This window comes from Phoxinus phoxinus (genome assembly GCF_949152265.1).
Source record: "Phoxinus phoxinus genome assembly, chromosome: 14".
Taxonomy (NCBI): domain Eukaryota; kingdom Metazoa; phylum Chordata; class Actinopteri; order Cypriniformes; family Leuciscidae; genus Phoxinus; species Phoxinus phoxinus.
In genome coordinates, this window is record NC_136889.1 from 24442324 (window position 1) to 24467649 (window position 25326).

Below are 25326 nucleotides of genomic sequence, written 5' to 3' on the forward strand. Positions count from 1 at the left end.
ACTGTGCCAATTTTCATAAGTTTCCCGCAAACGGTTCTATAGGCTGCCATAGACGCCCAGTCGGAAGAAAAAGAAAAAGAAGAAGAAAAAGAACCGGAACAGATACAATAGGTGCCCGCACCTTCAGTGCTTGGCCCCTAATAATAATAAATATAGCTGCAAGCAGCAATCACCGGGGCCAAGCGCAAGCAAGACGACAAGACATGCCAAAGTGGCTGGGAGTGTGAGACCCACTGCAGCAAGGAGCAATTAAAGACATTTGAAGATGAATTTGGGCAAAATGGTTGAAAAATCACATACAATAACTAAAAATATGATTATCACTTTCGACCAATAGGTGGCGCAGTTACGAAACTGATGTGATGTGGTCAGAGTGAAGTGACAATGACACATACAAAGTTTGGTGTCAATATGTCAAGGCATTGCAGATATAAAGCCTGAATAGTCATTTTGGCATCATGCCTCAATTTTGCCACTGCGGTATACGAAAACGGTTTCGTCTATCGACACGAAATCCATAACTTTTACTCGGCACGGTCTGGAGATGACACGATCCGATTTTGGTGAAAATCGGACGTTCGGTCTAGGAGGAGTTCGAAAAAGTAGGTTTTAAAAGAAAATAAAGATGGCGGACAGGAAGTTTGGCTGACTATGGCAAAATTGGTATCTATGTTTTCAGCATAACCCAAGGAATCTATTGAGATCAGTGTCATTACTATAGGCAAATTTATTCAAAAGTTATTAGCATTTTTGGAAATTTTATTATAACTTTTGACCAAAAGGTGGCGCTGTCTCATAATCTTTTGAGTACCTTTAGGGCTTTGTACTGATGACCCATACTGAGTTTCGTAACGATACGTTCATGCGTTCATAAAATACAGCATTTTAGCACATAATTCAAAATGGCCGACAGCCAAAATGGCCGATATGGAAAAATTGGATATCAGTCAACTCAACATGACGCCCTGAATCTATCGAGACCACTTTTGTGATTTTTGGACAAACCGTTCAGAAGTTATAAGCAAAAATAGCCTTTTTTCATATCTCCAGACCAGTAGGTGGCGCTGCGCCGAAACGCAGCATGTAGCCTCAGGTCATGCTTGTGATGACATGTAGGAAGTTTGGTTTGAATACGATTAAGCGATGCGGAGATACAGCCTTATGTCTGTTTTCGCAAGCGCTACGTAAAATTTGTTTGCGCGTTTATCGAAAACGGTTTGACGAATCAACTTGAATTCCATAACTTTTTGTCCCCACAGCCTGAAGATGATCTGGTGCAATTTTGGTGCAAATCGGACAAACCGTCTAGGACGAGTTCGCAAAAGAAGGTTTTTTGGACAATTCAAAATGGCGGCCATATTTTTATGACGGAAAATGACGTCATAGGGTCCAGTCGAATCGTCGTGAGCTCAGGAATCAGAGGAAAAAAGAATTTTGTTGATAGGCCTTACGGTTTAAAAGTTATTAGCATAATATAAGTGAAACTTTGGACAGGTGGTGGCGCTAGAGGGAATGAGTTAGAGACACCAAAATTGGTGCAATTACTGTTGGGAATGTCCTCTATCAGAATGTCAAACCGGAACAACTTTCCCGCATACGCTTCTATGGGCTGCCATAGACGCCCAGTCGGAAGAAGCAGAATAATAATAATAAATATAGCTGCAAGCAGCAATCACCGGGGCCAAGCGCAAGCAAGACGACAAGACATGCCAAAGTGGCTGGGAGTGTGAGACCCACTGCAGCAAGGAGCAATTAAAGACATTTGAAGATGAATTTTGGCAAAATGGTTGAAAAATCACATACAATAACTAAAAATATGATTATCACTTTCGACCAATAGGTGGCGCAGTTACGAAACTGATGTGATGTGGTCAGAGTGAAGTGACAATGACACATACAAAGTTTGGTGTCAATATGTCAAGGCATTGCAGATATAAAGCCTGAATAGTCATTTTGGCATCATGCCTCAACTTTGCCACTGCGGTATACGAAAACGGTTTTGTCTATCGACACGAAATCCATAACTTTTACTCGGCACGGTCTGGAGATGACACGATCCGATTTTGGTGAAAATCGGACGTTCGGTCTAGGAGGAGTTCGAAAAAGTAGGTTTTAAAAAAAAATAAAGATGGCGGACAGGAAGTTTGGCTGACTATGGCAAAATTGGTATCTATGTTTTCAGCATAACCCAAGGAATCTATTGAGACCAGTGTCATTACTATAGGCAAATTTATTCAAAAGTTATTAGCATTTTTGGAAATTTCATTATAACTTTTGACCAAAAGGTGGCGCTGTCTCATAAATTTTTGAGTACCTTTAGGGCGTTGTACTGATGACCCATACTGAGTTTCGTAACGATACGTTCATGCGTTCATAAAATACAGCATTTTAGCACATAATTCAAAATGGCCGACAGCCAAAATGGCCGATATGGGAAAATTGGATATCAGTCAACTCAGTATGACGCCCTGAATCTAACGAGACCACTTTTGTGATTTTTGGACAAACCGTTCAGAAGTTATAAGCAAAAACATAAATTCTTCATATCTCCGGACCAGTAGGTGGCGCAGCGCCGAAACGCAGCATGTCGCCTCAGGTCATGCTTGTGATGACATGTACCAAATTTGGTCTGAATCCGATAAAGCGTTGTGGAGATACGGCCTTACGTCTGTTTTCGCAAGCGCTACGTAAAATTTATTTGCGCGGTATTCGAGAACGGTAATTCGAATCAACTTGAATTCCATAACTTTTGCTCGTCAAGGTCTGGAGATGATCTGGTTCATTTTTCGTGAAATTCGGAGCAACGGCCTAGGAGGAGTTCGAAAAAGTAGGTTTTTCGGAAAATTCAAAATGGCGGGAAAACTATTATGACGGAAAATGACGTCATAGGGTGCCGTCGAATCGTCATGAGCTCAGGAATCAGAGGAAAAGGGAATTTTGTTTCTAGCCCTTGTGGTTCAAAAGTTATTAGCATAAACATGAGTGAAACTTTGGACAGCTGGTGGCGCTAGAGGGAATGAGTTGGAGACTCCAAATTTGCTATGGTGATAGTTCAGGCTGTCCTCTATCACTGTGCCAATTTTCATAAGTTTCCCGCAAACGGTTCTATAGGCTGCCATAGACGCCCAGTCGGAAGAAAAAAAAGAAAATATAGCTGCAAGCAGCAATCACCGGGGCCAAGCGCAAGCAAGACGACAAGACATGCCAAAGTGGCTGGGAGTGTGAGACCCACTGCAGCAAAGAGCAATTAAAGACATTTGAAGATGAATTTTGGCAAAATGGTTGAAAAATCACATACAATAACTAAAAATATGATTATCACTTTCGACCAATAGGTGGCGCAGTTACGAAACTGATGTGATGTGGTCAGAGTGAAGTGACAATGACACATACAAAGTTTGGTGTCAATATGTCAAGGCATTGCAGATATAAAGCCTGAATAGTCATTTTGGCATCATGCCTCAACTTTGCCACTGCGGTATACGAAAACGGTTTTGTCTATCGACACGAAATCCATAACTTTTACTCGGCACAGTCTGGAGATGACACGATCCGATTTTGGTGAAAATCGGACGTTCGGTCTAGGAGGAGTTCGAAAAAGTAGGTTTTAAAAGAAAATAAAGATGGCGGACAGGAAGTTTGGCTGACTATGGCAAAATTGGTATCTATGTTTTCAGCATAACCCAAGGAATCTATTGAGATCAGTGTCATTACTATAGGCAAATTTATTCAAAAGTTATTAGCATTTTTGGAAATTTCATTATAACTTTTGACCAAAAGGTGGCGCTGTCTCATAAATTTTTGAGTACTTTTAGGGCGTTGTACTGATGACCCATACTGAGTTTCGTAACGATACGTTCATGCGTTCATAAAATACAGCATTTTAGCACATAATTCAAAATGGCCGACAGCCAAAATGGCCGATATGGGAAAATTGGATATCAGTCGACTCAGCACGATGCCCTGAATCTAACGAGACCACTTTTGTGATTTTTGGACAAACCGTTCAGAAGTTATAAGCAAAAATATAAATTCTTCATATCTCCGGACCAGTAGGTGGCGCTGCGCCGAAACGCAGCATGTAGCCTCAGGTCATGCTTGTGATGACATGTACCAAATTTGGTCTGAATCCGATAAAGCGTTGTGGAGATACGGCCTTACGTCTGTTTTTGCAAGCGCTACGTAAAATTTATTTGCGCGGTATTCGAGAACGGTAATTCGAATCAACTTGAATTCCATAACTTTTTGTCGGCATGGTCTGTAGATGATCTGATTCAATTTTCATGGAAATTGGAGCAACGGCCTAGGAGGAGTTCGAAAAAGTAGCTTTTTCGGAAAATTCAAAATGGCGGAAAACTTTTCATGGCGCAAAATGACGTCATTGGGTGCAATCGAATCGTCACGAGGTCAGGAATCAGAGGAAAAAAGAATTTTGTTTCTAGCCCTTGTGGTTCAAAAGTTATTAGAATAAACATGAGTGAAACTTTGGACAGTTGGTGGCGCTAGAGGGAATGACTTAGACACACCAAAATTGGTGTATTTAATGTTGGGACTGTCCTCTATCCGAATGTCAAACCATTACAACTTTCCCGCGATCGGTTCTATGGGCTGCCATAGACTCCCAGAGCGGAAGAAGAAGAAGAATTATTTTTGGTACGGGAACAGATACAATAGGTGCCCGCACCTTCAGTGCTTGGCCCCTAATAATAATAATAATAAGAACCGGAACGAAAACAATAGGTGCCTCCGCACTTTCAGTGCTTGGCCCCTAAATATAGCTGCAAGCAGCAATCACCGGGGCCAAGCGCAAGCAAGACGACAAGACATGCCAAAGTGGCTGGGAGTGTGAGACCCACTGCAGCAAGGAGCAATTAAAGACATTTGAAGATGAATTTTGGCAAAATGGTTGAAAAATCACATACAATAACTAAAAATATGATTATCACTTTCGACCAATAGGTGGCGCAGTTACGAAACTGATGTGATGTGGTCAGAGTGAAGTGACAATGACACATACAAAGTTTGGTGTCAATATGTCAAGGCATTGCAGATATAAAGCCTGAATAGTCATTTTGGCATCATGCCTCAACTTTGCCACTGCGGTATACGAAAACGGTTTTGTCTATCGACACGAAATCCATAACTTTTACTCGGCACAGTCTGGAGATGACACGATCCGATTTTGGTGAAAATCGGACGTTCGGTCTAGGAGGAGTTCGAAAAAGTAGGTTTTAAAAGAAAATAAAGATGGCGGACAGGAACTTTGATTGACTATGGCAAAATTGGTATCTATGTTTTCAGCATAACCCAAGGAATCTATTGAGATCAGTGTCATTACTATAGGCAAATTTATTCAAAAGTTATTAGCATTTTTGGAAATTTCATTATAACTTTTGACCAAAAGGTGGCGCTGTCTCATAAATTTTTGAGTACTTTTAGGGCGTTGTACTGATGACCCATACTGAGTTTCGTAACGATACGTTCATGCGTTCATAAAATACAGCATTTTAGCACATAATTCAAAATGGCCGACAGCCAAAATGGCCGATATGGGAAAATTGGATATCAGTCGACTCAGCACGATGCCCTGAATCTAACGAGACCACTTTTGTGATTTTTGGACAAACCGTTCAGAAGTTATAAGCAAAAATATAAATTCTTCATATCTCCGGACCAGTAGGTGGCGCTGCGCCGAAACGCAGCATGTAGCCTCAGGTCATGCTTGTGATGACATGTACCAAATTTGGTCTGAATCCGATAAAGCGTTGTGGAGATACGGCCTTACGTCTGTTTTTGCAAGCGCTACGTAAAATTTATTTGCGCGGTATTCGAGAACGGTAATTCGAATCAACTTGAATTCCATAACTTTTTGTCGTCATGGTCTGGAGTTGATCTGGTTCAATTTTCGTGAAATTCGGAGCAACGGCCTAGGAGGAGTTCGAAAAAGTAGGTTTTTTGGAAAATTCAAAATGGCGGGAAAACTATTATGACGGAAAATGACGTCATAGGGTGCAATCGAATCGTCGTGAGCTCAGGAATCAGAGGAAAAAAGAATTTTGATTCTAGCCCTTACGGTTCAAAAGTTATCAGCATAGACATGAGTGAAACTTTGGACTGTTGGTGGCGCTAGAGGGAATGAGTTGGAGACACCAAAATTGGTGTATTTGATGTTGGGACTGTCCTCTATCAGAATGTCAAACCAAAACAACTTTCCCGCATACGCTTCTATGGGCTGCCATAGACGCCCAGTCGGAAGAAAAAGAAGAAAAAGAAGAAATATAGCTGCAAGCAGCAATCACCGGGGCCAAGCGCAAGCAAGACGACAAGACATGCCAAAGTGGCTGGGAGTGTGAGACCCACTGCAGCAAGGAGCAATTAAAGACATTTGAAGATGAATTTTGGCAAAATGGTTGAAAAATCACATACAATAACTAAAAATATGATTATCACTTTCGACCAATAGGTGGCGCAGTTACGAAACTGATGTGATGTGGTCAGAGTGAAGTGACAATGACACATACAAAGTTTGGTGTCAATATGTCAAGGCATTGCAGATATAAAGCCTGAATAGTCATTTTGGCATCATGCCTCAACTTTGCCACTGCGGTATACGAAAACGGTTTTGTCTATCGACACGAAATCCATAACTTTTACTCGGCACAGTCTGGAGATGACACGATCCGATTTTGGTGAAAATCGGACGTTCGGTCTAGGAGGAGTTCGAAAAAGTAGGTTTTAAAAGAAAATAAAGATGGCGGACAGGAACTTTGATTGACTATGGCAAAATTGGTATCTATGTTTTCAGCATAACCCAAGGAATCTATTGAGATCAGTGTCATTACTATAGGCAAATTTATTCAAAAGTTATTAGCATTTTTGGAAATTTCATTATAACTTTTGACCAAAAGGTGGCGCTGTCTCATAAATTTTTGAGTACTTTTAGGGCGTTGTACTGATGACCCATACTAAGTTTCGTAACGATACGTTCATGCGTTCATAAAATACAGCATTTTAGCACATAATTCAAAATGGCCGACAGCCAAAATGGCCGATATGGGAAAATTGGATATCAGTCGACTCAGCACGATGCCCTGAATCTAACGAGACCACTTTTGTGATTTTTGGACAAACCGTTCAGAAGTTATAAGCAAAAATATAAATTCTTCATATCTCCGGACCAGTAGGTGGCGCTGCGCCGAAACGCAGCATGTAGCCTCAGGTCATGCTTGTGATGACATGTACCAAATTTGGTCTGAATCCGATAAAGCGTTGTGGAGATACGGCCTTACGTCTGTTTTTGCAAGCGCTACGTAAAATTTATTTGCGCGGTATTCGAGAACGGTAATTCGAATCAACTTGAATTCCATAACTTTTTGTCGTCATGGTCTGGAGTTGATCTGGTTCAATTTTCTTGAAATTCGGAGCAACGGCCTAGGAGGAGTTCGAAAAAGTAGGTTTTTTGGAAAATTCAAAATGGCGGGAAAACTATTATGACGGAAAATGACGTCATAGGGTGCAATCGAATCGTCGTGAGCTCAGGAATCAGAGGAAAAAAGAATTTTGATTCTAGCCCTTGTGGTTCAAAAGTTATCAGCATAGACATGAGTGAAACTTTGGACTGTTGGTGGCGCTAGAGGGAATGAGTTGGAGACACCAAAATTGGTGTATTTAATGTTGGGACTGTCCTCTATCAGAATGTCAAATAAAATCAACTTTCCCGCAAGCGGTTCATAGGGCTGCCATAGACTTCAATGGCGGAAGAAGAAGAAGAAGAAGAAACGGAAGAATAATAATAATAAGAACGCCAACAAAAACAATAGGTGCCTCCGCACTTTCAGTGCTTGGCCCCTAAATAGCTGCAAGCAGCAATCACCGGGGCCAAGCGCAAGCAAGACGACAAGACATGCCAAAGTGGCTGGGAGTGTGAGACCCACTGCAGCAAGGAGCAATTAAAGACATTTGAAGATGAATTTTGGCAAAATGGTTGAAAAATCACATACAATAACTAAAAATATGATTATCACTTTCGACCAATAGGTGGCGCAGTTACGAAACTGATGTGATGTGGTCAGAGTGAAGTGACAATGACACATACAAAGTTTGGTGTCAATATGTCAAGGCATTGCAGATATAAAGCCTGAATAGTCATTTTGGCATCATGCCTCAACTTTGCCACTGCGGTATACGAAAACGGTTTTGTCTATCGACACGAAATCCATAACTTTTACTCGGCACAGTCTGGAGATGACACGATCCAATTTTGGTGAAAATCGGACGTTCGGTCTAGGAGGAGTTCGAAAAAGTAGGTTTTAAAAGAAAATAAAGATGGCGGACAGGAACTTTGATTGACTATGGCAAAATTGGTATCTATGTTTTCAGCATAACCCAAGGAATCTATTGAGATCAGTGTCATTACTATAGGCAAATTTATTCAAAAGTTATTAGCATTTTTGGAAATTTCATTATAACTTTTGACCAAAAGGTGGCGCTGTCTCATAAATTTTTGAGTACTTTTAGGGCGTTGTACTGATGACCCATACTGAGTTTCGTAACGATACGTTCATGCGTTCATAAAATACAGCATTTTAGCACATAATTCAAAATGGCCGACAGCCAAAATGGCCGATATGGGAAAATTGGATATCAGTCGACTCAGCACGATGCCCTGAATCTAACGAGACCACTTTTGTGATTTTTGGACAAACCGTTCAGAAGTTATAAGCAAAAATATAAATTATTCATATCTCCGGACCAGTAGGTGGCGCTGCGCCGAAACGCAGCATGTAGCCTCAGGTCATGCTTGTGATGACATGTACCAAATTTGGTCTGAATCCGATAAAGCGTTGTGGAGATACGGCCTTACGTCTGTTTTCGCAAGAGCTACGTAAAATTTATTAGCGCGGTATTCAAGAACGGTAATTCGAATCAACTTGAATTCCATAACTTTTGGTTGTCAAGGTCTGGAGATGATCTGGTTCATTTTTCGTGAAATTCGGAGCAACGGCCTAGGAGGAGTTCGAAAAAGTAGGTTTTTCGGAAAAATCAAAATGGCGGGAAAACTATTATGACGGAAAATGACGTCATAGGGTGCAGTCGAATCGTCGTGAGCTCAGGAATCAGAAGAAAAAAGAATTTTGTTTCTAGCCCTTGTGGTTCAAAAGTTATTAGCATAAACATGAGTGAAACTTTGGACAGCTGGTGGCGCTAGAGGGAATGAGTTGGAGACTCCAAATTTTCTATGGTGATAGTTCAGGCTGTCCTCTATCACGGTGCCAATTTGTATAAGTTTCCCGCAAACGGTTCTATAGGCTGCCATAGACGCCCAGTCGGAAGAAAAAGAAAAAGAAGAAGAATAAGAACGGGAACAGATACAATAGGTGCCCGCACCTTCAGTGCTTGGCCCCTAATAAGAACGGGAACAGATACAATAGGTGCCCGCACCTTCAGTGCTTGGCCCCTAAATATAGCTGCAAGCAGCAATCACCGGGGCCAAGCGCAAGCAAGACGACAAGACATGCCAAAGTGGCTGGGAGTGTGAGACCCACTGCAGCAAGGAGCAATTAAAGACATTTGAAGATGAATTTTGGCAAAATGGTTGAAAAATCACATACAATAACTAAAAATATGATTATCACTTTCGACCAATAGGTGGCGCAGTTACGAAACTGATGTGATGTGGTCAGAGTGAAGTGACAATGACACATACAAAGTTTGGTGTCAATATGTCAAGGCATTGCAGATATAAAGCCTGAATAGTCATTTTGGCATCATGCCTCAACTTTGCCACTGCGGTATACGAAAACGGTTTTGTCTATCGACACGAAATCCATAACTTTTACTCGGCACGGTCTGGAGATGACACGATCCGATTTTGGTGAAAATCGGACGTTCGGTCTAGGAGGAGTTCGAAAAAGAAGGTTTTAAAAGAAAATAAAGATGGCGGACAGGAACTTTGATTGACTATGGCAAAATTGGTATCTATGTTTTCAGCATAACCCAAGGAATCTATTGAGATCAGTGTCATTACTATAGGCAAATTTATTCAAAAGTTATTAGCATTTTTGGAAATTTCATTATAACTTTTGACCAAAAGGTGGCGCTGTCTCATAAATTTTTGAGTACTTTTAGGGCGTTGTACTGATGACCCATACTGAGTTTCGTAACGATACGTTCATGCGTTCATAAAATACAGCATTTTAGCACATAATTCAAAATGGCCGACAGCCAAAATGGCCGATATGGGAAAATTGGATATCAGTCAACTCAGCTCGACGCCCTGAATCTAACGAGACCACTTTTGTGATTTTTGGACAAACCGTTCAGAAGTTATAAGCAAAAACATAAATTATTCATATCTCCGGACCAGTAGGTGGCGCTGCGCCGAAACGCAGCATGTAGCCTCAGGTCATGCTTGTGATGACATGTACCAAATTTGGTCTGAATCCGATAAAGCGTTGTGGAGATACGGCCTTACGTCTGTTTTCGCAAGCGCTACGTAAAATTTATTTGCGCGGTATTCGAGAACGGTAATTCGAATCAACTTGAATTCCATAACTTTTGGTCGTCAAGGTCTGGAGATGATCTGGTTAATTTTTCGTGAAATTCGGAGCAACGGCCTAGGAGGAGTTCGAAAAAGTAGATTTTTCGGAAAATTCAAAATGGCGGGAAAACCATTATGACGGAAAATGACGTCATATGGTGCAGTCGAATCGTCATGAGCTCAGGAATCAGAGGAAAAAAGAATTTTGTTTCTAGCCCTTGTGGTTCAAAAGTTATTAGCATAAACATGAGTGCAACTTTGGACAGCTGGTGGCGCTAGAGGGAATGAGTTGGAGACTCCAAATTTGCTATGGTGATAGTTCAGGCTGTCCTCTATCACTGTGCCAATTTGTATAAGTTTCCCGCAAACGGTTCTATAGGCTGCCATAGACGCCCAGTCGGAAAAAGAAAAAGAAGAATAAGAACGGGAACAGATACAATAGGTGCCCGCACCTTCAGTGCTTGGCCCCTAAATAGCTGCAAGCAGCCATTACGGGGCCAAGCGCAAAAGCAGACGACGAGATATGCCTACATGGCTGAAAGTGTGAGACAAACTGCAGGAAGGAGCAATTAAAGACATTTGAAGATGAATTTTGGCAAAATGGTTGAAAAATCACATACAATAACTAAAAATATGATTATCACTTTCGACCAATAGGTGGCGCAGTTACGAAACTGATGTGATGTGGTCAGAGTGAAGTGACAATGACACTTACAAAGTTTGGTGTCAATATGTCAAGGCATTGCAGATATAAAGCCTGAATAGTCATTTTGGCATCATGCCTCAACTTTGCCACAGCGGTATACGAAAACGGTTTCGTCTATCGACACGAAATCCATAACTTTTACTCGGCACGGTCTGGAGATGACACGATCCAATTTTGGTGAAAATCGGACGTTCGGTCTAGGAGGAGTTCGAAAAAGTAGGTTTTAAAAGAAAATAAAGATGGCGGACAGGAAGTTTGACTGACAATGGCAAAATTGGTATCTATGTTTTCAGCATAACCCAAGGAATCTATTGAGATCAGTGTCATTACTATAGGCAAATTTAATCAAAAGTTATTAGCATTTTTGAAAATTTCATTATAACTTTTGACCAAAAGGTGGCGCTGTCTCATAATCTTTTGAGTACCTTTAGGGCCTTGTACTGATGACCCATACTGAGTTTCGTAACGATACGTTCATGCGTTCATAAAATACAGCATTTTAGTACATAATTCAAAATGGCCGACAGCCAAAATGGCCGATATGGGAAAATTGGATATCAGTCAACTCAATATGACGTCCTGAATCTAACGAGACCACTTTTGTGATTTTTGGACAAACCGTTCAGAAGTTATAAGCAAAAATATAAATTCTTCATATCTCCGGACCAGTAGGTGGCGCTGCGCCGAAACGCTGCATGTAGCCTCAGGTCATGCTTATGATGACATGTACCAAGTTTGGTCTGAATACAATAAAGCGTTGCGGAGATACAGCCTTACGTCTGTTTTCGCAAGCGCTACGTAAAATTGATTTGTACGTTTATCAAAAACGGTTAAGCGAATCAACTTGAATTCCATAACTTTTTGTCGGCACTGCCTGAAGATGATCTGGTGCAATTTTGGTGAGAATCGGACAAACCGTCTAGGACGAGTTCGAAAAAGTAGGTTTTTCGGAAAATTCAAAATGGCGGGAAAACTATTATGACGGAAAATGACGTCATATGGTGCAGTCGAATCGTCGTGAGCTCAGAAATCAGAGGAAAAAAGAATTTTGTTTCTAGCCCTTGTGGTTCAAAAGTTATTAGCATAAACATGAGTGAAACTTTGGACAGCTGGTGGCGCTAGAGGGAATGAGTTGGAGACTCCAAATTTGCTATGGTGATAGTTCAGCATGTCCTCTATCACTGTGCCAATTTTCATAAGTTTCCCGCAAACGGTTCTATAGGCTGCCATAGACGCCCAGTCGGAAAAAGAAAAAGAAAAAGAAAAAGAAGCAGAATAAGAACCAGAACAGATACAATAGGTGCCCGCACCTTCAGTGCTTGGCCCCTAATAATAATAAGAACGCCAACAAAAACAATAGGTGCCTCCGCACTTTCAGTGCTTGGCCCCTAATAATAAAACTAACGGATACAATAGGTGCCTTGCCCTACGGGCATGGCCCCTAATAAAACTAACGGATACAATAGGTGCCTCAGCCCCTTCGGGGCTTGGCCCCTAATGACATTAGTGAGAAAACAGTAGTTATGAAAGCATCTGATCATAGTGATGTGGATGTTTGCACGAGCTCGACACTCATATCAAGTAGTCACGTCACTTTTATTTATAAAGCAGTTTATACAAAAGATTGCTTTAAAGTCCGCGTGAACCGGAAGTTGCAAACGACTTTTCTCAAGTGTTGTGACGCATTTCCGAGTGAAAGGGAATATTGAACAGAGGGCAGGGTTTTACTTCAGCGCTCCTCCTCTCCATCTCTCGCCCATAGCAGAGTAACGGTTCGAGGGGAGTGGTTAAGCGTTTAACCAACCCAAGCCATCAAGCCTATGTCATCAGAAAAGAACGCCATTCCAGACCCGGAAGTAACTTTTCAGACTTTGATTAAAGATAACTTCGGCATACAATTTTTTTCCGTGTATTAACTTGCACGGATTAATTGTTCACCACAAGACTAGTAATATCCGCTAACAAAGTAAATAGGGTCAATTTTGATTTCATGCCGACTTTAAATCAAACAGCTTTACAGTATTAAACATGAAAAAAAACAGTGGCAGTGTTGCTTTCAATCTACTATAAAGCAGCTCTACAGTGTTTATGTTTACTCGTGGATGTCTGACCTTGACAGACTCATCAGAGGAAATGAACCGGAGAAGATTTCCACATCAAAGAAGGCGGAGCCTTAGAGTTACACCTATTATGTAATCGCCACGGACCAATGGTGGTATGAAGGCGTTTGCCAACCAGAGAAAACTTGTCCAGAAGCTGTTTCGAACTCCCTAAACAAACTCCAAACGAACTTAGTTGTGGCTTGATTTTGTATGAAATTACATCACACCAGTTCATTCTTCGATTTAACTTGAAGTATATCGGGGCCTTTACTGCAGTCTTCAGGGTCACATAATCCTTCAGAAACCATTCTGTTTTATTTTTATTTGGTGCGCAAGACACATTTTTGATATTATGAATGTTGAAAAACAACCCCATACTTTTAAACAGTAGTGTATAAACACTAATTATGGAATTAAAGCACAGAAATTTCAAGCAACTGCAATTAAGAAGGTGTGTGTGTGTCATGTCAGCTTGGGGCTGTCTTTGCATGTGTTTACATTCCTGGGGTGTGGTGATGCTATCAAGAGAGTTTTGTAAGATGAGTATATCCAGAGGGACAGTCCTGAAAATCACCTCCGGTGCAGGACACCCACATACAAGCACACCCACATATATATGCAGATACCCACAAACACACACAGGAGCCCAGGTGGTACAAACAAGTATGTAAATATGTTTCACTTATGAGGGACAGATTTGCAAACCTCTCGAATCTAACGTGAGGACATTGAAATTGTTGAGGGGGAAAAAGGGCCATATAATGGCACAGTCAAGTCTACACTATGCAAAAAGTTGTCAGCAAGAGGTACGGGAAGCGCTGGGAATTAATTATTTTAAATAGGAGAAATAGATTATTTTAAATAAGCCAAAAAAAAACAAAAAACATATCAAACCACAGGCACCACAGCAGATGGGAAAAAACAAGTTGAAAGTTGAAAGTTTCTAGTACGGCTGCAACAACTACTCAATAAAATTTATTAATTATCGATAAAGAAAATAACTTGATTAATGAAATTAACTTGATTTATGATTAGTCGCATCTGTGTGCGGTGCCCGGGAAACCATCAGCCAGTCTCGCCACTTTACATTACTAAATTACTATGGACAAAACGCATACGGAAAATAGCGGAAGGCAGAGAGTGCGCTGCAGCGGTGAAGGTCCATGATCCAAGTTGTCTGAAACATGCTCACTGCAGAGCCAATGGGTGGAGCTTGACGAACTACCCTTCACTGGACGTAATGAGTCGATCTAGACAGTCCAACCATATCCATATTGCTAAATATAACTCCACCCATTATAACTCCACCCATTAGGTCCACAAAAGTGGAGCTGGACAAGGTCAGGCTCCACATTACGTCCAGAGAGGGGGAGATGGACGTCATTTGGCTATGTAGTAAGCACCACTTAAAAAGCGCCATTGAGCAATTATGTCAACCTTAGCATGACATGCCTAATGACAATAAAGATTACCATTAATTGTTTTTCTACTGCTATCATACTGCTACATATTGTTCTCCCCTCTAATTTTTTTTTTCAAAATGTTCATATTTGAGAATTCATAAATTGACAACTCATGCCACAAATTGATCACTCATACTGCTACGAAACTTAAAACAATTATTCAATCACGCGGTTGTAAAATTAGTATGAAAAAAACTGCCTAATTGGACAACAAATGAATTAAATACATGAACTCACCACTGATGACATTCTGGACACAGTGGATTGATGGATATTGCCTCTTCACCAACTTTTTTCCCTGAAATGAAAAATCCAACGAAATAAACCTGGCACTCCAGCAGCATCCGACCTGTTATCACTCCTATAGCCTAAAATACAACTAAACTCAAAGGTTCCTTTTGCAGAAGATGATCACACACCTGCTCATAGACATGCTACAATTACTACAATTGTACAAACTACAATTGAAACAAATTTACCAAATAAATCCCTCTATGGGCAACAAAACACATAAAAGACATCCAGAGGTATTTTTGCCCCCTTATCTTGAATATCGGGGACATTCTAAATGCATTTTAATAGACTAAATCAGGCAGTGAAAGCGTGCACTAAATGCGCAAACGCACTTGTCTAACCTACCAGTATGTGTGCACTCTCCAGGTGTTTCTTTGTAAAGTGAGGGACATGCTCAATATCAGATTGCACATCATTAAAACAACAAACAAGATATTGTCGTAGATGTATCTGTCAATTTCAATATGACATAATAAATAGACTCACCTCAGAAAAACAAACTTTATCACTTCACTATAAAGAGCAAATCACAAGCATGTAACATCGTAGTTACGTTTAGTAAGTCATGAAATTGCCAAGATGTACCAATACATTACGTAGCTAACTGGTACGTCGTGCTGGGAAGGATTTAGGATGTTCATTCTATTTATCAGGATCAGTATCCATATGTTTATTTACAGTTTACATGTTTGTGTTGTGTATTTACCATCATGGTAAATGTAGTTTCAGTAGTTTCCACAATACCACTTTGTTTTCATTTATTTTGTTATTTTCTATATTTTGTTATTTTCTATATATTTGATGACTGTGGTCATTATACCAACTTATTAACTTTTTTGTATTAGCAAATACTTGTTTGGGGCTGCTAATATCCTTACCTTATACAGTTATTCATCATTCTTAGTGATATTCTTACAATTTATGTTTATGTTAAGTAATGGATGGTACGTGTGTGTATGTCACAATGGCCAAACCAGTGGAGAACCACTGTGTTATGCAACTGAGGACAGGCATCCGAATGCAAGATAACATGACAGCGTTTATTGTAACACAGTCTCACCCCAAAACGTCACATACTGACGGGTCTTGACCATACGGCAACATACGACGAAAAGGGTACCCTTTAACGTCCATGTGTGACGATTCGGGTATGGTTGGGTTTAGGTATGCGTTAGGGGACCGCTAGGAGGCGCTGCTGGTGCGCTTGTGTCTGCGTCTCATATTGACGTTATAGGGGTACCCTTTTCGTCGTATGTTGACGTATGGTCAAGACCCGTCAGTATATGACGTTTTGGGGTGAGACCGGGCTGTTTATTGCGTTTCGTCATCAATGCAAGTCATTTATGATGTGGGATAAATAAGTCACAGTGGCATTCGCCGATATTTTGAGGATTTTAGTACATGTTTTATGCGGTATTCCAAATCTGTGCACAAGTTAAATTCGCAACTTCGGATGGAAACATAGCTAATGAAGCTTTCATACAGAGAAGTGACTGGAGAACAGCAATTAAAGACACAATAGAAAAGAAGGATCAGAAACTGAACTAGTTGATCCTGTCCCTCCATACACACATGGACTGAGTTGATATTGTGTTACATTTAATTAGCAAGGAGAGAAGAACAAAAAGGAACAGGAAGCGAAGGCAGAGATGGAGAGTGCACCCAAAGTAAGAGTGTTTTCATGAATAAGTCAAGATGGGTTATAAATTAATTAGTTCATTATTTAACTATTTTAATCTACTTCAATCAAATTACTTAATTACTACTTAATCGATATTTGCTGAGAAAAGCCACCAAATGTTTAATTTTAAGTTTAAGTTTCATTTTAATTCAACGTTATGTCATATGATTTAGTTCCCAATTCAAATGTCTACAGTGTATATATTCATTTACATAACCCGTAATCATGAAAGCGGTGATTACCGTTTTCAGCGTAGCTCTTCTTCTCTGCAAGGTCCATGGCAAAATCATGTGCATCTGCATAGGCTCTGGACAACCGCCAAAGGTACTGCCACTTCTGATCAAACTGTAAGCACATACATGACGTGTGCGTAACTTTTATTACTAAACCAGAACACTATATTAAAAAGTTTGGTGTCAATAAGACGTAAAAAAAATTAAAAATAAAAATAAGTATAATATGCTCTCCAAGACTGTATTTATTTGATTAAAAAATACAGTAAAAACAGCAATATTGTGAAATATTATTTAAAATGAAAAATATAACCGCAAGCAGCGATGACGGGTCTAAGCCCCGGCGCCACCTCCACCCCGGAGGCTTTAGGACAACTGTGCATGGCGGGCAATGTGAATTTAAAGCGTGAAAATGTAAAAGATATGTCAAAATCGTTTTCAATACACCACATTTACTGCAGCAGCTGTTACCACTACCATGAACCATAACAGCCACATCCATGAGATCATTTAAATTTAGATGCATTTTTATGTTATAGGATGTTAAAGGTCACTTTCAAATGAATGTGAAGTTATTATTTGATCTGAAAGTATTTTATATATTTTTTATTAACTTTATTATTAAACTAATTATATAAAATTATGTTATCAGTGCACTTCAAATAAACTGGTTATATCTAAGAAATCTCTTAGGAATAAAGGCATTTTGCCATTAAAACATAGAAACAGATCCTAAGTCCTAATAGATTTATTATCCTAATGCAGGCAAAACCACACAGCAATAAAAGGGTTAAACTATAAACTATCAAGAGTGTAAAATAGACTCAATACTATAGTATATACTGTATATCAAAATGCAATAGCTAATAAAAGTAATGAATTATGTCTGAAAACAATAGCTGCGTTTACATGAACCCTAATAATTTGAATGTAACCGGACTACTTGCAGAGTCAGAATAAAAAAAGGCTCATGTAAACACGTCAATCGGAATGAATTGGCCAAATACGTTTAAAATTTAATTCGGATTGTAAGCGGTGGTTAAACCTTTAGTAATCCGATCGAGATTATGTAAACACTTGATAGGATTGGATCTGAAACTGGAAAGTACTGTGCATGTGAAATGACGTAGAAATGGCGTAATGATGTATGATGCAAGGAACAAGCTGTTGTTGTTGTTGAATGAAGTGTTATAAATGCAAGTGCTTATAGTATGTATTTCATTTGATTTTCTTTCTTTCTTTCAACAGCATGAATTCACTTTTTTATTTATATTATTTTATATAGAAATAAATGGTGTAAAATGTATCATTTAGAAGATATGAGACTCTTCCAGTTTCCCTTTTTGTCATTACTTTAATCCCTCGCCATGGCAACACCGTTCAAGATATCCAATACCCATTTGGATGTCAAGTCGCTTTAGTCAAGCCCTTCCTACAAGCCCATTTCTTAAGGCTTTGCCCATGTCTACTGGCCGATAACTCTGGTTTGTGTGTTGAGTTTCATGCAATTTAAACCAAGAGTCTCAAAAACAACCAAAAAGAATATTAAAGTCTGATGTGTTGCCATGACAACAATATTCAAGATATCACGAATCCTCTCACAGGTGTACATCAGCCATGTCTTGACCTTATTGTGACAAAATGTTATTCCTGTGATGGCAAAGCTGAATTTTCAGAATCATTACTCCAGTGTCACATGAGCCTTCAGAAATCATTCTAATTTACTGATCTGGCCCTCAAGAAACATTTCCTATTGTTATCAATGTTAAAAACAGTTATGCTGCTTAATTTTTTGGTGGAAACCGTGATATATGTTTTTTCAAGATACTCAGATGAATAGTAGGGTTTAAAAAAATAACATTTATTTGAAATGGAAATCTTTTGTAACGTTATAAATGTCTTTACTGTCACTTGGAATCAATTCAATGCTTTGCCTTTGCTGAATTAAAACATTTTTTTCCACAAAAACGAGCCCTGACACCCAACTTTCAGAAGGAAGTTTACATACCTCTTCTTTCCTCTCCAGCAGAGCATTCAGGCCTTGTGCTTTCTCTGCCCCGGTACAGCTGTGCAGTCGGTCTGCTTTCTGCAACAGAGCCATGAGTTCATCCACTGGTTCCTGCAGCGATTTTCGTTCATCGTCACTTTCCTCTTCCTCAGAGTCGGTCAGTGCGGTTATATATCTGTAGCACACAGTAAAGAGGACAGTGATCATGCACCTGTTATTGTGATGACATTGGCTTCTGATGAGACTGAATAGCTTTAGCTATGTTTTACAGAAATGTCATTTCTTGACAACAAGGATGTAACTTACATGGTAACTGCGTTAAAGGGGTCATGAACTGGCTTTAAAAAATTTTTTAATATGGTTGTCTGAGGTCAACTTATGACATTCGCTTGGTTTTTACATTCAAAAACATCAAAATGAATAAGTAATAGGCTATTTTCTACCCTGCCTTTGAGCCTAGATCCTGAAACGCTCGGTTTTTATGGGGCGGGGCTAAACAGGCGGTGTTGAAGTAGGCGTTGATCTTCTGCGGAGAAGGTGTTTGATACCCTTTGACGTCATAGATCCCCACTTTGAAAAACTTGTCGTTTGCTGTGCCTGGTGTCAATAAAAGCTTTTATTGGACTAACAAGGAAGTTTTCAGTTCTGAAACTTATAGCGCCCTATTATAACGATCTGAAACGCAAGAATCAAACGCTAAACGCAAGTAACTTTGTGGGCGGATCCCGGGCGCTGTTGCTATTATACCGGCGGGATAAATTACTCTTGCGCCCGACGCAAATCTAAAATGGGTTGTTCTGAAGTAGCTTCATTATTCATAGGTGTGGTTTGGGCGTAACGTGAAATAAACCAACCAGAGCGTCCTCTCACATTCCCTTTAAGAGCAGGCGCGCTTGTTCCATGGTGGATTGCTATTATAACGGCGGATTTGCCAGACGCACGCCAGGAGCGATTCATAGCCGAGGAGACCGACGTTCTTGTCAGGGCCGTAAAAGACAGAGAAGTGACATTGTATGGGGATGGGAGTAACCCACCCAAATAAGCTTCGGTTAAACAGGCGTATAATAATTTGGGTAAATGTGTGAGCTAGATTTATGCCTATTTTTTTTCACATCTTCATGGACACAACAATGATTTCCCTCGTGTGTTAATATGTTTCCTTGTAATAATGTATGATTTGCAAAAATGAAAACTGCTGAGTCTGTTTAGATTAGAGAATCAAAGTGTATGCGCGTTGTTCACACGGTGCATAATGGCCAAGCATGCGCCCTTAAAATACCATATGACTAACGCACAACGCACCACTGTCTTTAGACTGGGCTTTTCCTGGTCAGTGGTGGAATGGTTTTCTAAAACTGCAAAATAGCACCAGGGAACGTTTGCGCCGGAACATGCCTCCTCTTTTCGCTGAACCGTCCCCGGGAGCGCAAGTTTATTGCCTAATTTACCGACGTGCGTCTGTGGAGGGAAAAGTCCGCTGTGCGCGGGTGCAAAATAGGAATGATACATGCGTCGGTGTATAAAGTCAATTGCGCTGGGTTCAAGATAGGGCCCATAGGATATTCTTATAGTATGACGACCTCTTATATGTCAAAAGCTCAAGGAAAATTGTATTTCTCAGTTCATCATTTTGAAAAAAGAACGTCCCTTTTCAATGTAGGTGTGCACTAACACTTTCAGCAGCTGACATGAGTGCGTAAAAACATTAATTGCAGGTTAAGGTACAAATGAAAGACTTGACAAAAAGTGAAAACATAAAAGGCTTCCATTAAGTGCTGGCACCTACAGCATTTGCGTCATATGCTGTTCGTGAGAACATTTGAGACTGCGAGCGATAGTTCTGCAGGGATGTGTTGGAGCTGGAATCTCCGAGGGCACTTCAACGTTACATACACGAAGGTCGCTCATGACATTCAAAGGAGATCACCTACAGCCCCAGGAATCAAAGATACACTTAGTGATAGAGCTTTCTTCTAATCTAGTTCAGTGTTAACTCTGCCAGGATGTTTTTGATTTCAGGGGCTATATTTACATGTTAACTGCCAGAGATCTGAGTCGTTTTAGCCATTCTTATCTGTCTGTCTGAAGTGATGTCTTTCACAGACCCTCATTATTGCTAAACGTATACTGGCAACTCTACCTCTGCAATGTCTGTCTTCTCTTCTTCTGCAGTGTCATACGGACAAAATTGTGAGTCACATCCCAAAACTAACTAAATTGAGCAGCACATAAACAAATAAACACCAAAACACACTACATTTATTTATCTCATCGAGCAGCATTGGCAAAGGGGAAAAAAAAACACAAGAATCATTACAATTTAAAATAACTGTTTTCTGTTTTATAGTATTAATAAAATGTAATGTATTCCTGTGATGGCAAAGCTGAATTTTCAGCAGCCATTGCTCCAGTCTTCAGAACAGCATTCATTTGTAATTTTGTATTTTGTAACATTATAAATGTCTTTACTGTCACTTTTGATAAATTGAATGTGTCCTTGCTGAAATGTTGATAAAATCGTATTTCCCCCAACTTTTAAGCAGCAGTGCATCCACAAAAATACTATGCAGCAAAAGATGTTTTCAACATTGATAATAATAATAAGAAATGTTTCTTGAGCAGCAAATCATCATATTAGAATGGTTTCTGAAGGATCATGTGACACTGAAGACTGGAGTAATGATGCTGAAAATTCAGCTGGAATAATATGACATTTTAAAATATAAAACAGTTATTGTAAATTGTAATACCGGTAATATATCAAAATATTAGTGTTTTCTATGTGAATTATTCTAAACTAAACTAGATTTTTGTATGACTTTAGTAAAGAAAAGAAAATTTAAGGAATAAAGTGAAAGGAACACAACATGTCAATATGTTCGTACATTTAAATGTCTAGGAAGTTAGTATGTATAGCATCAGTTTCGAAATACAACATCCTACTGATCTCCATTACTTTTAATTCACATTAATACCCATACTTTACTTGAATACCTCTGCTCCCATAACCACTAGAATATGGACGTAACTTTTACTGTACCAAATGATTGCCATGGGAAAAAAATGTCTTGTCTCGTTTTCCAGTGCAAATATCTAAAGATTCTTAAATCAAGATACATTTACTTGAGAAGAAAAATCATAACATAAGTAGTCCTGTTTTCTGTGAAATAGGCCTAGATCAAAATGTTTGATTAAAAGCAACAACAAATAATATCTGCCAATGGGCTCAGAAAAATCAAACAAGTGTGTATACTCCATTGACATATTTCTTTTTGTTTTAACTCTTACTTATTTATTTTTTTCAGTTTCACAGAAAACTATAGTCATATCTTCATTTTGCATCTCAAGTAAATGTATCCCGATTTAAAGATGTTTAGATATTTGTTTTAAAAATCAAAACAAATATTCAGAGCTATATACATTTTTAGCAGTGCATGCAAAATGTAATGCCATGACTTTGTGAATTTACGTTTTTAATGTTTTTTATATGTCTATGTCAATGATCTATATAGAAAACTGGATTGCTCATTATGTCATACAAAGTGAAGCCACCGAGCTACCATATTGGTATTCCCTAGTTATATTAAATTAATGAGAAGTTATATGATTTAATGGCAAAAACATTGCCTACCAAAACACCGTTTTTATATCTGAAGTCTCCCTGTATATCAACGCAAACGTCCTAAGCATGTAAATGGTTATTTATCGGGAATTTCCCCTTCTTAATAAAGAGTTACTTTCATATTCAAACGAGAACATGGTTTGTGTAACATTAGAAAGACATTATTAGCTGTTTGATAATGTAGTCGTTCTGATACATCCACTTGTGGATGAACCTGTATAATTCTGATACAAGTCTTCCTCTTCTTCTCAAACAGTTTCTAGTTCAAACATTTATGACTGAATTAAACCAATATTTCCATTTGCCATTGTGTAGCAGCATTTACTAAAGTTGACCAGGATGAGGTAGGCAGGATCCGAGCTGGTGTGAGTGAGTGGAGGCGGGGACTAATTTGCATATTAATAGTTCCACAGATACTAAATGAAGTAAAGGTGTAAAGTTACAGTCAAGCTAATTTAAGGCATGAAGAAATTATTTTCACAGGAACAAAATGTTTTAATCATTTTGATTATCAAAGATTAGTTTTAAGGGATAATGCTCGGATTTAAGACTTTTTTAAGGCCATAATATATGGAAGAGAGAATTAACATTGCGAATGTTGCCAAAAATACATGCATTTATTTATTTGTTGCTATATTGCACAGCCAGAATCTGAATGAAGTTGTCTATCCTCTGGATTGAAGGATGCAGCCACACCCAGGAAAAACAGAATCTTCCACAAGGATTATTCCGATGCCAATCTTTTATCTGCCTCTTTGTGTGGCCGCCATGAGCAGAACGGTGGGTTCAAGGGCTCGTCTCACATCTGTCCTCAGCAAAGATCAACAACTGTCAAGGATCTGGCTGTACAATCAGATCTGACGCATCATCCGGACAAACATTAACCAACATCATTAGCGTTTGCCTTTCCATTTGCATTACGGTACTTCTCTGCTTCTTAGGGATGCACCGAATATTTGGCAACCTAAATTATTCGGCCGAATATAGCACAAAAAAAAAGCAATTTCGGACGAATATTTTTTGGTTGCCAAACATTCGGTGCAATCCCGAATTCACTTCTCTTTGCATGTGAATGGTCAGATACAGACACAGTTGTCAAAATGCAAATCATGACATGTGGAGTATCTCACAAAAATACAGTCAGTTATGGCTTAACCACTCTGTGAATACCGGATATATGTCAGTAGTATTACCGGTAGATCCAAGCATTCGGCCTTAAAGTGTCAGCAGCCTTAAATACCTGTCTGTGTCACCAAAGTTAATCAAGCAACAAAATATGTTAAATAAATGTATATGCTTTAAATAAACCTGTACCTGAAAAACGTGGTTCATTTAATTAGCATTTTTTCGTATTTGTCGCCTGTTTGAAATTTGCTTCATTCTGTTTTATATAGGCCTAACAAAAAAAACAAAGAAAATTTATTTATTGTTACCATGAAATAAAATGTTGCACTCTTTTCAATGGACTTTTAAATGCACTTTATAGGCAAACAAAGTATGTTACATTCTTTCAGCAGTCAGTTATAGGCCTAATATAGGCTCAAATATGTTCTTTCTGTATGTTTTCATTCATTGATCCTCCCATTCATCAGCAAAAGTCTTCCTTTCTGTAGGCTGAGCATGTTCTCTCAGTGGAGGTGTTAATGAACGTTGCTGATCATCAGATAAATCAGCACATTCCAGCACTGAAGCTCATCTCTGGTATCATTCCAGCGTGACCCACAATACTGTAGATCTATTACAATGAGCCAGGGACATTTTCTCTTAGGAGTTAGTGCCTACTCAAAACATGCGGATGATAAAATAATCAACAGCATTAAAATGTATATTACACTGTCCAGCCCCAGGATTGGGGGGGATTATCATATTAAAATGTTCTTCAGATTAAGAAATAAATGTTTGCTGAAAGGTTCATTGGGGAACCAAAAATGGTTATTTTATGGCATCAGGCAATCCTTTATTTTTAAGAGTGTATGAAATTAACTGATTCAGATGAAATGTTTCAACAAATGGAACATCATATTTTAATGTAAGAAAAAAGCCATTATAAAAGGTAACAAATGTTTCGCAAATTCTCTAGGGGGCACATATCACCACTAAAAGTAGGCATATTATTAATAATAATAAAATATATGACACTTTAGTGCACAAAGTTATATTTGGGCTTTAAAATCATGTTTTAAATCAGGGGTGTCCAAACTTGTTTTGAAAGGGGGCCAGCTTCAATGTTGTGGACAAGTAGCATGAGTTGACAGTAGCAGTAGCTTGAGTTATGATGCAGTTGTACATTTAAGATGTAAGAACTATACTCATGACAATTACAGTTGGTCTTCCATAGTATCATATAGATCATGATAAACTGTCAGAAACCAAGCATAGCACCGCACTACCATGGTAAAAAGTAACAGTATGGTTTTTATGGTATCTATGATGTCTTTAGATTGACCAAACAGTGAAAGAGTGAAGGTTTGTACTGTAGTTATGTTGAACACCTCCATTTAACTGATTAAAACTCACGCTTTTAAAATGCAAGACAAAGGCAAACACTTTCAAAAGAAGAGCTGCTCAGGGGGAATGCGGTTACCATCCCAACACTCACTGGCTGTGCACACATTCAGATGACTTCATCAGCTCCCCCGGGAGTTTGAACCCACAAACAGTGCTTTATTCCTCGAAA

The 25326-nt window shown here is 39.2% G+C and overlaps 1 protein-coding gene across 2 annotated transcripts in view; it reads right to left on the bottom strand.

Moving 5' to 3' along the window:
- The window catches only part of rmdn2 (regulator of microtubule dynamics 2), a 79811-nt gene that overhangs the window by 48928 nt on the left and 5557 nt on the right, over window positions 1–25326 (bottom strand). For both annotated transcript variants that reach the window (XM_079634612.1, XM_079634613.1), the window contains exons 3-5: window positions 19028–19202; window positions 17029–17131; window positions 15049–15109 (exon numbers count right to left, since the gene is read on the bottom strand). In XM_079634612.1, the coding sequence (XP_079490738.1) occupies window positions 15049–15109; window positions 17029–17131; window positions 19028–19202 (339 nt within the window). The remainder of the gene's footprint in view (window positions 1–15048; window positions 15110–17028; window positions 17132–19027; window positions 19203–25326) is intronic.